Genomic DNA, 17,368 nt, shown 5'->3' on the forward strand with positions numbered 1-17,368 from the left:
CATTCTCTTTGTCACTTCCTTTCCATAGCAGAGATAATGGAAGTGTTTCCTGCTAACTCCTGTCTCTGTGATAAATTGCTGTGTCCTTTATTGGAAAGCATTGTATAACTGCTCTTAACACTGCGATAAAGAAAACGCTGTGAACTGGCTGCATTGTGTTTGGCTTCCTTTCAGACAAGGCCAGTCTGGATGCTGAGGACCTGATCTTCCTTTTGGGTCAGACCTCAGCTGACATTTGTGTGGGAGGCAGGGATTTATGTTTGCTTAATGCCACATTTTTGCTTTTACCATGGAGCTGCTGAAGGTCAGTGTGATCTGTAAATCTATAGAAGCGGGGTCTGCAGGTGCCCCTTGTTCTCCATCTCCTCCTTTGAGCTCTCCTGTGGCATGGACATCCTTGCGTTGGTGTTGTGCTGCGTGGTGAGGGCTTCCCTACCCTCCCCAGCTGGGAGCTCCAGGCAGGACTGATTTTGACCTCCCTTGTATTTCCAGTTGCCTGTGCTTATAGCCAGGAGGGTTTGTAGCCAAGCTATACTGTTGTTCCAGTTCAGATTCTTTTGCCTGGATCTTCCCATTCAGTGACATAAAAAGCTGGTGTCAGTATAGGTTAGCTTTAAAGTGATGAGAAGAGTCCTATTCCTGAATTCCACAGATTTCAGATTTGTTGTCTTGTATCAAAAGCTGTATTGTTAGGTTTGCTGCCCACAAAACCAGGAATCCTTGTGATTCTCCAGGGCTTTAGCTTATGGCTGATAACTCGGTTTCAGTCTTGTTTATGTCCAGCATGCTGCACCTGGTAGTGGAACAATTGTATGAGTACAGAGAGGTCACAGGCAAAAATACTGGGATAATTGTAGTTGAACAAGTGGAAGGAGATGGGAAAAGGCAAATACACAGTTAAATATGTATGACATGGGTGTGCTCATCCACCTGTGTGCCTAAAACTCCCGCTGGCTGAGTTGAAGGAAAGCCACAATGCAGAGTTCATCCTGTCTGCTTGTTTTCACTGTGTGAGGTAAACTGGGAGAGAAGGAGAGACTGGGGTAGGCACAGGAGGGTTTTCCTCTTTACAGCTGAGGCTGAGAGTGGGTTTCGTCATGGCTGCTCAATCAGCCTCTGCACAGTTTGAGTCCTTTGGGCTCATTTAACGCAGCATAAATCCCACCCTGCACACTCTTTGTGAGTTGTCTAGTTCCCCTCCTCCTGCAGAGATTTTTAATTAAAAATCTAGGACCAAAATAACTGCAGTACTGACTTTTAACTATTGTTGAAGGAGGAGCTGGATGCTCTCATCTCTCAGAAATAGTGAGGTTTAAGCAAAGATACTCAGTATATTAATTTCCTGAAGAATTTCAGTGAGAGTGGCTATATCAGAGGAAGTACAGGTGGATTCTAAATTTAAACCACTGTACAACAGATCTTGGTATATTACAGTGCCCAAAAGTCTGAGAAGCTGAACAGGGGCATACAAGGATCTCTTCAAAAATAGATGCACTTCCTTAATATTTATTTGGTCATGTTTATTCAGCCCTCCTTATGAAGGCCCCTGAGATTTACAGATCCTGTCTGAATCTGATAGGAGAAACAAGAAAATAGAGGAGTGGAAAATTCAGCATGATTAGAGCCCCACAGGATGTGGTCATTTCCCTGTCATTTACCTATTCTGCAGAAGTAGGTGAGCCAGGTCAGCTATAATTAAGTAGCCTTGGGGTTAGAGCCATTGGGTGGAAATATAGTTTGTGTTCATACAAGATGTCAAGGTAGAAATACACTTCTAATCTAAAATTCTTTGGGACCGTGTATGCTTGTGGCGTAATCTGGAACTGAATCTTTGTGATATTGAACAGCCCTTGTTTTCTGTCTTGTGAGATGGTCTGTAAACATCCTTTCTTGCCATTACCCTTGCCTTACTGCTGTGGCAAAGTTCCCCTTGGAGCCCAAGTCTGGGAATGGCTCAACAGACTTGAGGTAGAAATTGATTCTGGTTTGATTTGTTACATGGGGGTGGTATTTCCCAAACAAGGTAATAATGTCAGAAGGACCCTCTCAAGCATGAAAACAGGTCTTCAAATTAAGTTGGTATTTCCTAGCCATTAAGTGGTGGGAATGTAGCCCCAAGGCACAATCTTTTCTAGATTTAATTGTATAAAGGCTGAGGTGGATATCATAGAAAGCCATCAGTAAGGCTTGCAGTCATCTGGGATTTTTTAAATGTCATTAAAAGTAGGATCCTTCCATTAAAAGGGAATATGTTCTCATTACATGATTTAGCAGGATGAGGCAATAATGATGCTCTTTAATATGTTCTTTTCAAAGAAAAATACCAAGGCAACAACTGCCCTTGAAGATGTGGCCTGCTTGCAAATGATGTAACTGTGCCCCTGTCCAAACAAAAGTGGTTTTGTCATGGCTTTAAATTTCCAATAGGTTTAGCTAAAGCAACTAAGTTACTGTCTTATTTATGTTTCTGTGTACCTGATACCAGATCTCACTGCCCTGAGTTTATCCCAAATCCTGTCAGCCCCTGCAGGAGTGGGGATGGCAGGGTCCCATGTGGGACCGAGCTCCCTCTTCCCAAAGTCCGTTGTGGTGTGTCCATCAGGGTGGCCCCCACCACAGCCTAAGGTCTCTTACCCCTGAGGTAACTCTAAAAAAAAGGGTAATTAGTAAGCTGTTCTCTTAGAACAGCTACAGTTTAAAAGGGTTGTGTAGGAGGTTGTTGGAGGGTAGTGCTAAAGCACACATGAAAACTTCAGGGCACCCATTGTGGTGGATCTTTCAGGGTGGCCCTCACCACAGCCTGAGGTAACTCTTAAAAAAAAGGGTAATTACAAAGCTGTTCTCTTAGAAGAGCTATAGTTTAAAAGGATTGTGTAGGAGGTTGTTGGAGGGTAGTGCTAAAGCACACATGAAAACTTCAGGGCATGGGAGGATGTGGGATAGCCATTCCTCAAGCAACATGTACTGTGTGAGTTATGGATAATTACTGGAAAGTTCAATGTGTCAAAGGTGGATGTGGTTCACCATTATGTAATTCATTAATTCTGTTCATGAGACTTGCTCCCTGAAATGCCCTTGGAGATGTGTTCAGAGCAGGCCTCAAATGAAAATTGTCACTGGTAGATGAGCTGTCTATGTCAATAACTGCAACAAAAAAGGAAGCAGAGCACTTCAAAGCTGCTTTTGAGTTATATGTCCAGTATTTTAATCTTTAGGCCTAATATTATTTATATTTAAATTAATAAGTGAGAGCTTATTTCCCTAACTAGTACAAAACTTTCAACACTGTTTTTTAGTGCCTAACCTTATACCATGTCTCTGTGCCTGAGCCTTGTGCCCATTGAAGTCAAAGGGAATCTTGCCTTTTGGCTTGGACATTGTGGTTTGGCACTGCCAAACCATTGTGTGCTGCCCAGGAGCTGTGCCCACACTTCCAGCACAAGAAGCAGGGATTCAAGAGTCATCTGTACTGCAAAGTGAGTGTGGTGGTGGCTTATATCTGCTTACCTGAACAAGTTTGAACTAGTAGCAGGCACCAGCATAGATTTCAGAATGAAACTGGCCATGTGGTGCTTGGTTGATTTCTCAGACATCATTTCTAGCCTGCCATGCATGCGTTCCTTGTAGCTCATGCTGTAAACCCTACTCCAGGGTAGGAGTAAACCCTGGGCTGTATCTAGATCTCAAGGGTAATTTGTGTGTATGTGCCCAAGTTGTGCTTATACCTTGATTTTGTGTTAACTGTATCTCTAAGAGCCTCCTGAGTTCACTGCTGAGAAGAAGCTGAGAATGCTTTTGTCACCTCTGTGAAACTTTCAATTAAAGATGTATGGAAGTATTTCTAGATTAACTGAAATTTAGAGGCAGAGATCTGGTTTATCTGAGTTTATCTCAAAGTGGATCCTTACTGGAATTTTTTGGCTAGTTTGTTATGAAAACTGCATCAGGAGATGAGTTGTGATCTAGGATTGCACATTTCTTCCTATACGCTGCACACATGCTTGGCTGTACATTATATTTTGGTGAGGAGTCTTTGCTAATCTGAGTTTTGACTTTTCCTGCTTGGAAGAATGCTGATGAGAGTTATCAGTAACAAATAATGGTAAGCTTTCAATAAAAGTTCAGTAAGATGGATAAGGTGCTTGGTATATACTTAACAGGTGTGATTTATCTCTTCAGTTGAAAATATTAGAACATGGGATTAAAGGGCTGAAGAGGATTCCAAGCAAGCACCTCACCTTGCTGCATAGATTGGTGCTTCAAGAAAATGCCTTTGCATGAGCTATATTGAATTGAGATGCATTCAGGAACTGGGGGCTAAAGGAGATTATACAAAGTATGATTTACTGAAAACAAACTGAGGGACTGAGATAAAAAGATCTGCAGGAAAGGTTTTCACTCCTGTTTTTCACTGAGTTCTGGAGACTTTCTCATCCTTCTGGTAGTGTGGGTTAGACCTTCAATTCTGCATGCACCTGCCATTACCAAGGAAATAATTAATGTTGATGTACTACTTGTAATTACAGCAAGTGAGGTATGATCTATGCAGTTAACAAGGGGAAAGACCAATGAGATGCCAAGTCAGGAGAAGCTCCTCAGTACTAGTGGGAAATTTAATATGCTTTGTTAAATTAATAGCCTTTGCATAACAATCAATTTACAGTTTAAAGGTCAGAAGAGGTGGATGTGAAAATCATTAAGCATTCATTTCAGCAACCCACTCGATATTCTTAGCTAGAAGAAATCAGCAGTGCAGTATTTACTGAGTCAGTTGCAGCTGTTTTAAGAAAGAAGCAAACCACACAAGGATTGTGTAGGTAGTGCTTATTGCAGTGCCCTTTTCTGAGCCATGAGGCTGTAGCAATCACTTTGCCCAACACAGCGTGGCTTTAGTGATGGGCTGATGTTTGCTCGGAGATGTTTTATCCAAACCAGAGATGATTCTGAAGATTAAGTTTTCCTACAAGTCAAGAAAAAATGTTCTGCCCTGTGTGACCCTACATAGAAATTTCTAAGTCCTGTGTTAGACAGGGATCCCCAGAGGGACAACCTGGGATGGTTTTTTTCTCAGTGTAGGGCCTGGTTTTGCCTGCAGTTGTTCTGTTTGTAGTCTTTGTACATAATGCTCACTGTAGAGAGAGATTAGTTGTAAGAAGATTATGCATCTGAGTGCTGCTGGTGTGCCTGAAGCTGGAAATGTTCTGTATATACAAAGGAAACATTAATCAAGACGTCTTACAGAGAATTAAGGGAGGAAGTAGTTCTGTCTCCTGATTACTACGTGAATTTCACTGCCCAGTGCAGGAAAAGGCAGGGAGTGATGGAAAGAAGTTGTTCTTCTGTTCTCAGAGAAAGCAAGGGCAGATAGCTGGGCTGGCTGTGGCAGGCAACTTCCACAAAAACAGCATGAGGGAAGCAGCTCTAAGGACCCTGCAGGACATGTGAGCTTTGAGTTAGATTGTAGGGAAAAACTAGCCATGCTCCTGAGCTTGCCAAAGCAGCTGACAGAAATCTGTTGCATATAATCTTAACAAAGTCCATCCCTTGCTTGCAGATGGGTGTCTTCAGCAACCCACATTACTTGATTTTCCAGCCTGGGCTGACTCTCAAGCTGAGTAGTGTGGCATGCAGCAGAGGATATGGCAATGCATAAAATCAGAGCACTCCTGCAGTACCACCGGTGAAGAAAGGTGCTCTTGCCTGCACCACAGAGAAATAGCTGACCCTAAATAATTACGGGAATAGAGAATAGCTGACACCTGCTCTGAAGCTCCATTGCTTCAGGTTCCAACTAACAGCCCAAGAGCCCAAAACATTCAGTGTCAGCTGCAAAATGTGTATTTTGCCATTTCTCTAATCAACAAACATGAATTTGGTAGAGAAAAACATTGCCTGCACAGTCATTTTGCACTGTATCAGGTTTTGTTTAACTGTTACTAGGGGGGTTGGTTGTCCAATTATCTATCTTATTAATAGGCATTTTTGGGAATAGCTTTCAAAAACAGATTTCACAGACTTCCTGAATTGATTGTGGTTCTTCAGCTGTTGTAAATCACCAGCACACCACTGAACTAATAATTTACTGTTATTGAGGATCTGTGCTGCTGTTTTTCCTTATTAATACTTAGAACTGTAATCACTAGATATGTATCTGCTAGCAATTTTCCTTCTCATTTAATTCGTGAAATTTTTACCTCCTCAGGGTTAATTGGATCAGGAAATGTCAGTATCTTTAGATCTAATTTTCCCTATTGATGCAGGTTTTGGAGTGAATGACTGCTTTGAATACAAAATACAATTTAGTTTAATTTCTGGGAAATACTTAGTGACCAGAAAAAGAGAAGGTTGTTGGAAACAAGCTTTGAATAATTAAGAGCCCCCTCTAACTAGCACAGCCTTCTTGACTATATAAAACCCCTAATTAACTATTTATAGAGAAGTACATATTTCCAATCTATTTTAAAATGCTGGAAATGAGAGTAAGCAAACCAACCTACCCACAAATTTTCAGAGGGTACGGACAAAGTAATAACTGCACAGTGTTTAGCTGTGTGGTAATTATATATCAGGAACTTCGAAAATTTAAAGAAGGAGCCAGGAAAATTCCTTTCCCAGAAGCTTTAAGCCTGATCTGAAAGCTTCCACTGTCTTCCCAGCAAGCACAAAAGGCCCAGGATGCAGAACAGGTGTGTGTGAAAGGCACCTCTGCACCAACAGTGATCATCTTTAGGTGTTGTAGTCACTGCCTACACCCAAAATGGTTCCAATCCCAGAAGAGAAGAGCCCTGGCAGTTCCCATTTGCTTTAATAGCAGCCACAAGGTTTGCTGATAAAGTAACTTTTATTCTTGCCCCATTGCTCTTTGTTGGCTGTTCCTGAAGCCACCTGGGAGGGAAAGTCCCATTGTGCTGTTGCACCCCGTTAAGTTCACTACTGTCATTTGTCCTGTGCTTCATGGGGTTTTGCCATAGACTTCTCTTCTGCTGTATTTTGCATTTTTAAAAGATAAAGAGGTCACAAAGACAGGGTTAGTAAGAAATTTATTTCTTCCTGCTGAATTATTTATTCCTTTTTAAGCTCTAGTGAACAGCTCATATTTAATAGCCCATTACTGCTTAGAAAGCTGTCAACACAAAAGGAGCAATCCTGAAAAGGACTGTGTTAGTGGCTCTGTCAATACTCTCTGTACCACCTTTCCTTCATTTTTATGATCAAGAGCATAGAATGGAAGGACAGAAATGACCTGAGCTGCAAACTTCAGGGGACTTTAATCTACCAACACTAACAACCAAGTAAATTAATGCAGGAACTAGATTTTTTTTTGCTATGAGGGTATTTTTCTAAGTGTATGGATTCTGCACTAGTTGACATCTTCAAATTAAGACATGTTGTCTTTCTAGGACAATTCTTCATCTCATCTGCTGGATTGGGAGGGAATGCTGTAGCAGTGGGTGACATTTCTTGCCTTGGTTTGCGTAAGTGGCTTGGCTTATATAAAATTGCCATTCTATAATGGCAATTTTGGGCCTTCTGCAATTCTGGCCTAATTTTGATCCTTACCTTCTCTCTATTCCATGAGCCCCCACAGAACTGGTTTCCCTGAAGCATCTGCCATATCCTGAAGCAATCTCCAAAATACTGATTTAGACGTAGATTTGGATTTCGGAACAACAGTGTGGTCTTCAAATCAACCATGAAAGATCTGAGGCTCTAAAACACTCATGTCTAGAAAGCCATCTTCTATTGTTGCTTATTTCTTACCAGATACTTCATCAGCACTGAACACTGAATTCTGTATGTTTTCTGGATTATTTACATGTCTAAAAGAGTCGTCTTGTGAAAAGCAATGAACACACCTCCCACTTTCCTTGTTACACCCCTTTGGAAAATTGTCCCTGGCATCTACTGCTCATCTTCCCCTACAGCTCTCATCAGCTTTATGTTATTTGAAGCCAGCTTGAGCAGTCAGACCTTTATGGACAGATAAAAGAAGTAGTTCTCTGAGTAAGTGAGCTAATGAGGCCTCAGTTTCTTATGAATTTGTGGCTTATGTTGGATTCACTGATATTTGGTAATAGCTGGGTTTGGAGGACAGCTTTACAGTTTCCCTCCTTTCTTTAGCCATGCTCTTTTAAGATACAACTTTTGAGAAACTAATATTTTCAAGTTTTCTAATGTCTGCTGGAGTTCTGTAGCATTTTCAAATGGTACTAAAGGGGTTGGGAGGAATGATGAAACAGGGTAGATGCAGATGCAGACACACACTGTGATGTCTTTTGAAAACCAAACCAGGTATTTTAGGTTCATTGTACAATCTTAATAATGTGAACTACATTTTCTCCAGACAAGGAAAAAAGTCTCTGAATATAACAGAAAAAAGTCTGGTTTTGTGATTTTGTGCTACCTAAGAGCCTGTCTGGATGAGGGTCAAATATTTAATATTTCTTATGTAGGTATATTTGAAAAACAAGCTAGAAAACACCGTGCTGGTGGCATGGTGTGTTGCATGGTTGTGTGTGTGTGACTGACAGACAGACAGCTGCTGCTTCTCAGGGAGATTCAGTCACTGGGAGTCTTCTGCCAAAAAGCACCAGTCAGGAGAACTTACTGAAATGAATCTGTGTGGTCAAAAAGAGACGAGCTATTGCCACAAGTTTGTATGAAGATATGTAAGAGAAGAGCCAGAACTGAGAAAAGTATTTTTCCTTTGCTACTGGCTGTTCCCAGTTGAACAAGGCATCCAGATTTTTTTGTGCCATCACGCTGGTGCTTAAATAACTATGGGTATGAGGGAGCATCAGCACAGCAATTCTGACAATTATCCTGTGGTTAAACAGTGGGAAATAGTGAGCGAGTAAAACATCAGTGTATTGGTCTCTCTGCACAGTAAACACAGCAACAGTGGAAAAAAATTGTGTTTTGGGGTTTTGCTGCTGACATCAGTGTGAGCTGGCAGGCAGTTCTTCACTGACACAGCTCGTGGTATTGCTGAGACAAAATTATGATGGACACAGCCTTTCTGTTGCCCTGTTAGGACATAAGAGCTGATAGATAGATGTTTTGTGTTTGTAACCTGTTCTCCTGTTTGTGAGCCTGCTTCCAGTGGGTGGGACTGGGATTTGCGAACACCTTCTTGCCTGACTGGCACCAGGCAATCAGGCCTCACCAGGTCCCTACTTTTTGGGGAAAATATCCCACTCATCTACTTTTGTTCCGAGCCACTTACGAGCAGTTCTAGAGGTGGAGAGTTGAGACTGCCTTTCTGGGAACAAGGACAAAAAATAGCTCACAGTTAGCATTCCAAACCCAGCTATTTAGACCTGGATTATTTTTAAATACTTTGCTTTCAGACACGTAGCTGGCTGTGTTTTCCTCCCCTCTCTCCTTTCTTTTTTTAAAGTTAGCAGTCAAGTTTTGCATCTCTCCTCACCCAGCTGTATGCAATCAGGAGTTTCTAAGCAAACAGAGGTTTATTTACATTGCTAAGTTAGCTATGTTACCTGCTGCCTCAGAGATGCTGTTGGCCACAGTGGCATCCTGGGGACCTTTTGAGCCTGGATATGTTTGCAGAGCAGTTTCCTGGCCATTGAATTGGCAGAAGGCAGGGCAGCAACAAGGGGAAAGCTGCAGCCCCCTCATTTCACCTGGCTGCCATCACACATCATCGGTGTGAAACACGGCCCTGCATGGGGTGCCAGGCAAGGCTCAGCCATGGCAGCCCCCTGCAGTGTGTGCGTCCTGGAGCTCAATCACAAAGCCTTTCACCAGGAGCTCTGTGAAGGGGTTGTGGTGAAGTTCTGCTGCTCAGTGTGTGCTGTCTTGCACCACTTCATGGTGGCACACAGGGCTTTTGGAGTTCTTGGCAATCACTGCACCGACCTTGTCACATCCTCTGCGGATGATGCAGGCCCAACAGGGGACACACATCCCCTACCAATGGCAGCTGCACAGCCTAGGGGAGTCCCATTTTGGGCTAGCCCCACCTGGTACCCATCAGCCTGTTGTTGGATGTTACAGACCCTGATGTCTCACACATCCCATGGTGAGCTGGGTTCAGAAAGACCCACTGCTCAAAGTGGTTTTGGTAACCCATACGCGTTGCTGGAGTCCAGCCTGGTTTAGATCAAATAAAGCTCTTGGGCACTGAGGCCTTCTCTTGCAGGAAAGAAGGAGCAGATTCTCTCTTGCCTTCTACACAGCAGCTGGTTTATAAAGCTGATGCAGCTTGCTGGGCAAATAAATGTTTAAAAATTGCAAAACCTGAAACATTGGGCCTGTCATCTACAGGGATTGGTGGGGAAGGTGGAGTTAGAGAGCCCAGATAAAACAGAGGAGGGGAGTTCCTCACACTAGGACACATTCATGGCATCCCCTCATGTGGTGTCTTGGCTGTGAAGGCTGAGCTCCAAGAGGCTGTTGAAGGTTTCCTGTGGAATTGGGGCTTTTGGGCAGTGCAAACACAGGGGTTATACTGGGAGCAGGAAGGATACGGCAGGGTCTTCTAGCCCATTTTATCAGCCCATTTTCCCCCTGTGCCATGAGGGTGGCCTTAGGAGCATGTTGGTCCTGCCCTTCCAAACTGCACTGTGACTCTGGGCAAACTTTTCTTTGTTTTCCGAGTAACCTGAAAGAGATAGGAAAATGTGGAGATGCTTTACAGGAAATGTGTACAATCCTTAAGGGGTTTTCCTTACCTCACTAACTGCTCACCAGAGAAGAAGCAGACCTTGTGGTGAGGGATGCCCACCCAAAGGTTGGGTTAACACTGCTTACTGCTATCCAGAGCCCTGCCTCTGGCTGCGCGTGGGGAGAGAATAAAGCCTGTAACTCGGGTAGGAGACAGTCATAGTATCTGTTTGTAAAGGGTAAGAAAGAACTGCTTGTTGGATGGATATAAAAAACTCTTTAATTCCAGCCAGGATGGTCTAATTAGCCAAGCTGTGGTAAAGAGCAAAGTACCACCAGTACAGGGATGCAGGAAGGCTTTTGGGGACACAAATGCTGGTCTTTAACCTCAGAGAGCAGCAATGGGTATCCTACTGATCAAACTGCAAGGCTGATCTTAATGCCATTTTAAAAAACCAAAATCACTTACATGTGCTGTAATAGGAAATAAGGGTGGGAGTGACTGGTGTGATCTCTTGCTGTTTCCTGCAGCCAGTGCAGCTGGTCTTCCTCCACACAGCTCAGATTAATGTTGATGTGTGTTGTGATGGTGTAACTCTGCGGACAGCAATGGAGTTGCATTTATGAGACTCAAAAGCCTTTAAAAAAAATAAAAAGAACAGTTTCAGGCACTTGTGCTGAATGTTAGGCACTGAATGGACCTAGTGAGTAGCTATTATCCTGATAGATCCTTGTAGGCAGGAAGATGTTGTACTGCCTGGATTCACTGAGGAGCAGTGTCCTGCTTCCCTACAGTTTACAAATACTGAAAGTCAGCAAATCAGTAATTGTAGCTTCAAACTAATATAGTTTGTTTTTTTTTTTCCCCTGCTTGGCTTTCTGGAACGCCATAAAAAGATCTGGCACACTGCATAGGATTAGGTGGCTTTGAAGCAGCGGAGCCATCTAGGTGTGGAAAACTTTGATTTCCTGTGTCTTGAAATTAACTGTAATCAATCTTTCTGTTTCAGAAAACCCCCACAGCTCATGCCATGAAGGAGGAGAACTTTCTTCGTCGCAGGTTCTCCCTCTGTCCGGCCTCGTCCACCCCTCAGAAGGTCGATCCTCGCAAGCTGACACGCAACCTGTTCTTCGGGGCCGACAACGACATCTACCCGCTCAGCCCAGGTGGGTTTCTGGGGTGTCAGTGCAGAAAGCAGCATGCCTCAGGTGCTTGACTGCAGGTAGATATCTCAGCATGCTGCCAGAGAAACAAGAATGTGAAAGAGAAAGTGAGAGAAGGTGCTGCAACACAGCAGTTCTGGATCCCAAACAGTGCTGCTTCCATGATGCTGCTGGTTTTCATAGTCATGCCATTAAGTGGGAATGGAGGGCATGAGAATTGGGGTTTGTAACTGATTGAATGCTGCATGGCCTTACATTTTAAAAATTACTATAATGTTTTCAGGCACGTCTACTTTAAGTCACTTGATGTGTTTCACCCTGAGTGTTGCACTTGCTTAAAATTTACTGTCCCCATTTGCAGATGTTTAATGGCAGGTTTCCCTCTTCAGATTTAGAGCCCAGGATAAATATCACAAGAGCAAAATTTCTGTGGTTAATGTTCTGTAAATATCTACAAGCACTACAAGTACCACGAATCTTGACATGTTGCAATGAATGGCAAACTAGCTTTAAGCATTCTCTTTACTTTTTTTTTTTTTAGCTTTGAATTTCCTAGCACCTTTCTTGAAGGAAAAAGAGCTCATTTTATTGTTTCAGAATTCGTTGCTCACAGTAAACATTGAAGTCTTCCCTTGATTGCAGTCTGCACACAATGCTTCTGTTCCAGTCTGTAAACAAGTGCTTCAGGGGGCAGTCACAAGTTTGTAGAGCTGTCATGTGCAGCTGCCATGTCAGTTGTAAATAGTCAAATCTCAGAGCACCTGTGAGGTCTGAAAACACTGATATATGGAGAAAGAACACAGAATCTGTCAAAAGGTTTCAGTGCTCATATAGATGTAGCACCCAACAGACTCTCTGGGCTTTGCAGGTGTAGCCCAGAATCAGGTCTGGTTTCCTGAGCTAATTGTCTTTAAGTGCAAAGGTTTCAAGGGCCTCTGATTTTGCAGGTATTTTATTTGTGAGTGTCTGCTGTAAGGCAGTGGGGAGCCTATTTTCAGCAGTGCTGACTAATCCTGGCTGTCACTGAGGCAGCTGGAAGCTTCAACAACCTTTCAGTAATCAAATTGAAAACAATTTAAAATGGGACACCTAAAATCTCATACATTTCAAAGCTGGAGGGACTTCTGGACAGCTGACTGCCCATAAGTACAGTCTGTACAAACATGTGGCAAATAAATAGCTTACTTCTGCTGTCCTTGGGAGCTGAAGGGCTGATTTTCCAGCTTGTATCTACTTCCCCTTGTTTGTGGTGATGGAGAGCCATATCTTAGAGTTTGCCCAGTTCTTTCTTCAGTCCTTACCGGCATTCTCAATACTAAAAAAGTTACTGACTCCCTCACAGTTATATTTCAGTGCTGTAATATTTTAGAAACCAGGGAAAGTTGAGAGTTTCAGTGTGGAGGAGGTGGCTGGAAGAATTTTTCTCTTCCTCAGCTTCCCCCATCACCTTGTTGCTCCTTGTTGTTCTCCTGGCAGGACTCAGCAGAACAAGTGCCTTGAGCCACGATGGATCTTCTGTTCTGCTGCACAGTTCTCCCAGGAAACCTCCAGCACTGGTGCCAGTGAGGACTGTAGCCCTCAGTATTGCAAAGGAAGAGATAGGCTAAAGTATTTGTGAAGGAGAGAATATCCCTTTTAAACAGATAGAATTTGCTGCTTCAGTCATGGGATTTCTTGCAGGGAGTCTGGGGTTTTGTCCAGCCTTACTCCTCTTTTATTTCCTCCTCCTTACTCCTCTTTCATTTGTTTTCCTGTCCCCATGGAGCTGTCTTGTCTCTTTGTTTTCCTCATATTTCCTGCAAGAAGGGCCTGCTATTCTTCATGTTCAGCTGCAATTTCCTGTGGCAGGCTCTGCTTTCACTCCTTTGCTGCTGCTTCTGCCTTGTTTTCCTCTGAGCCTTGTGTGTGTCTCCCTACCTTCTCCTGTGCCTCTGAACAATGCTGCTGTCACCATAGAGAAGCCACAGCTCTGTGTCCATAAGCTGCATCCCATATTTCTCTGTTCTCTATTTTTCTCTGTTGTTTTACATGAACTTTCAGTTCTTGAGGCTTTTTCAGTGGTCTGTGTTTTGCTGTCTGAGCCCAGCAAGTTTCCCTTACGTGAGCACTGGGCTGGTTGTGTTGAGTGGGTGCAGTGGGCAGCAAAGCCCAGTGATTTTCTGTCTGGAATTCAGTGGGTTGTGATGTGCTGGAGCTGCAGCTCTCACTGCACCATCATCTAGGATTCACCCTCCAACAATGAAGATGTGCAAATAAATATTTCAGAGAGAAGGGAGTGACAGACTTTACACCTCAGGAGAGCTACACTGTGGAGATGCAGTTCAGCAAGAGAATTAATTTTATTTTTAAGGAAACATATGGGAAATGCAGAGGGCACTATCTGAAATAGCACTTTGGACTTCTTGATTTTTGCTTGCATACGAAAGTGCTAATGATTCTTGTAACTGAGAGAAAATTGAGTAAGATATTTCTTTTTATAGGGAGCTCACAAATCAGAGGGACGTGAATTCTTGTTCCTTGTTCATGTTTGTCTTTCACTTAGCCATGAGGAGAGAGAACCTTTCTCTATTTTCTATTTCAGGGGACAGGAAATTTATTGGTATAAGAATTTTTACAGAATCTCTCTTTTTGATTAGGCTGCAAGATCACACAAAGTCTTTAAATAAAAATTTAGGTTGGCTTATCTGAATACTAAGAGGTGTACATTCATGAATATGGGAATTTTCCTGTGAGGGATACACACAACTACATTTCAGGTGTTTGCATTGGGTCATATGGATGATATTTACAGCTGAAATGGGTTTTATTCGCAATAGTTTTGTCACACATCAGAGCTTGTATTTCCTCTTGTAGTTTATCAGTCATGCTTGCTGTATCATTCTTTATAAAGGGGAAAGGCAAATGCACCAAATGTTGCAAAATCCTGCTAGGACTGATGCCTAGAAGAAAACCAAAGAAAAGGAATGGTTACTGTTTTGAAAAGGAACTAAATGTTTAGTTCCCCTGTGCATGACAATAATGGATAAAAAGAAAGTATCAGCAATTCTACTCTCTAGCCACAAGACTGGAGGGTTGGCAGTTTTTTTCACAATGTGATGAAGGCTGTTTCCATAAGCACTACTGATTCTGTTCCCAAAATGTTTTTTGTTATTTGGTGCAGAATTTTTGGGCTACTTTGTGGAGGACCCTTCTTTGTGTGCCCTGGTAGCAACCAGCACTTTAAATTGCAAGGTTCATCTCTCTTTCTGTTGTGGGCATTATGTTTTCTTGATCAGGGAGATAAGTATTTCACCTTCTATAGCCAGTTCTTGTTTAACTCCTCTTATGTTTTTCTGTGGTTTCCTATTTATTTTCTCGAGGTGGCTGTGTCTGTTGTGCTCTGGGTGAGACTCTCACTTTTGAGCTCTCTGTGCACTCAACTGTATGCATAGGTTTTTTGAGAAACTTCTATATTGTTCCTGTGAAGTTTGCTTTCCAATCAAGGGCTGGCCCACTCCTGCATGGCTGCAGCAGGGTTCCTTGAGACAGGCAGGAAAGATGAGGGATTCAGAGGGATTCTCTCTGAGAAACAGCCTTTCCCTCACAATTTCCAGTAGACTTAATGCATTTGGCATAAGAAACTAGTAGGTGTTGCTTCATGAACATATGTAATGAAGCCTTGTAAATGATACAGTAAGAATGGGCAGTTGCATGTTCCTTTTTTTCCCATAATGCTCTGTGAGCAGGATTGTCCAGAACCTCAGGGACAGGGGAAAATCTCATTGTTCAGGTGCCAATCCTTTTAACTGCATTACTGAGAGAAGGCAGAAATGTCTCACATCCAGGCTTTTTGTACAGCTACAAGCCTGGAGTTAAGCTTTCTTTAAGAAATGAGACATAATAAAGAATGGACGTGAATTCTGTTGTGCTAATAGACACCATTCCCTTGGAGCAGGCAGCAGCTGATTCCCATTAACTTTACTTGAACTTTAAGACCATATGTTACTTTCCCATACATGTGCAGAAAAAACTCTTCATGGAGAAAAAAGTGCAACAGCTACATGGCTTTATGAGGTTTTTTCCATCCTTCTCTGTCTCTTTTAGGGAGAATGGGGGTTACAGAGATGAAAATGCCGAAAGAGAAAGAAAAAGTATGGAGATCCAGGTTCTAATCCATACACAGCAATGCTTATGGCCATCCCACTTGACATGGTAGCACAAAGTCACTGTCAAATCTCTGGCCACAGGTGACTTTTTAAAATTTTTTTTAAAATTTTCTCCTGCACACAAACATCAGGATTCTGAGTGCATTATTTCGGGCTCAGGGTTTCCAGGGGAGGAGTGACAGCTAAGAAAGTAGGTTGAGATATGGGTCTTGTGTTGTGGCACCACTTTCCTGTGTGTCTGGATGGCTCCTTCCTCCACTCCACTCCCCCACATGAACAGCACACATGCTGTCCCTCTTCTCCCAGGCCTCCTGTGTCAGCATGGGCTCCTGTGGCTGACTTCCCTAACAGTGCTTGGCTTCTTAAAAGGCTGCTCTGACAATTCCAGGAGAAGTTATGGTTCTGACACGTCTATGACAGTTTCTGCTGACTTCGGGAGAATCGGGGTTTTTCCTTGCCAGTTTTGGGTTCGGTGGTGTTTCCAAGGCTGGCCCACACAGTGTTAGAAACATTTTCAACAGTTCCCATGTTTGCAGTGTGCCATGAATGGACTGTGTTTCACTGTCTTGGTAGTTCTTTACTGCATCCTGTATTCCGAAGGTCCTATTGCCAGTGATTCTGAGAAGAAAATGACATTGTAATTGGTTAACAATGACTGTCTTGGCACTAAAAATCTAGTCTCATCAGATTCTATTTTTTGGCTTTTTTTTTTAATAGAAGCTCTATGCTTTCTTTTACGCTAAGGCCATGATTATATTTGGCCAAAAGAACAGTATTTATCATTACATTTTATTGCTTGGACTGGGACTACACACACTCGTGCCAGTGTATAATGTATGCAAGTTTAGGATATTTGAGTAGTGACTGTATATTTCTACAGTGATTGGAAAATGCCATAGTACTCATTTACTGCTCATAAATTTAAAATATTTCTTATTTTAACAAATAACTTGGCCAGAAGATGTTGATCTTTTGCAAGTGTGTTGGGTTTTTTTTTTTTTTCGTTTTACTAATTATGCCTAGATACTCTTCTGTCTTCTGTGATCATTTTGTGATCATGGTTATTATTTGTCCAACAAAGCATGCTATCAAGTGACTCAGTGTATAGTTGCCAGATACTGACCAAGGAGGATTGAATAGCTGCTTATTAACTGAATTGCATTTATTATTTGCACTGAACAAGGCATGGGGTATGTAAGGAAAGAACAGACTGTGGTAATGTAATTAAAGACTGCATGATAATGCAGACACAGAAGGGAGCTGATTAAGGATGCATAAGCAACCTTATTTCTGGTTTTTTCCAGCTTTGAAATGCTGGACTTTGCAACCATCATGCTGGTTTTCCATGGTGTTTTGAGACCTTACTTTTGAGCAGTTGTTTTACCCAAGCATGAGGATCGAGACTATTTCAAATTTGACATGATCCCTCTCTG

The 17,368-nt window shown here is 42.5% G+C and overlaps 1 protein-coding gene across 11 annotated transcripts in view; it reads left to right on the forward strand.

Moving 5' to 3' along the window:
* The window catches only part of OSBPL5 (oxysterol binding protein like 5), a 173,664-nt gene that overhangs the window by 101,322 nt on the left and 54,974 nt on the right, over positions 1-17,368 (forward strand). For all 11 annotated transcript variants that reach the window (XM_039728266.1, XM_039728268.1, XM_039728267.1 and 8 more), the window contains exon 2: positions 11,637-11,793. In XM_039728266.1, the coding sequence (XP_039584200.1) occupies positions 11,637-11,793 (157 nt within the window). The remainder of the gene's footprint in view (positions 1-11,636; positions 11,794-17,368) is intronic.

The sequence above is a fragment of the Passer montanus genome, unplaced genomic scaffold, assembly GCF_014805655.1.
Source record: "Passer montanus isolate IOZ18808 unplaced genomic scaffold, ASM1480565v1 scaffold65, whole genome shotgun sequence".
NCBI lineage: Eukaryota > Metazoa > Chordata > Aves > Passeriformes > Passeridae > Passer > Passer montanus.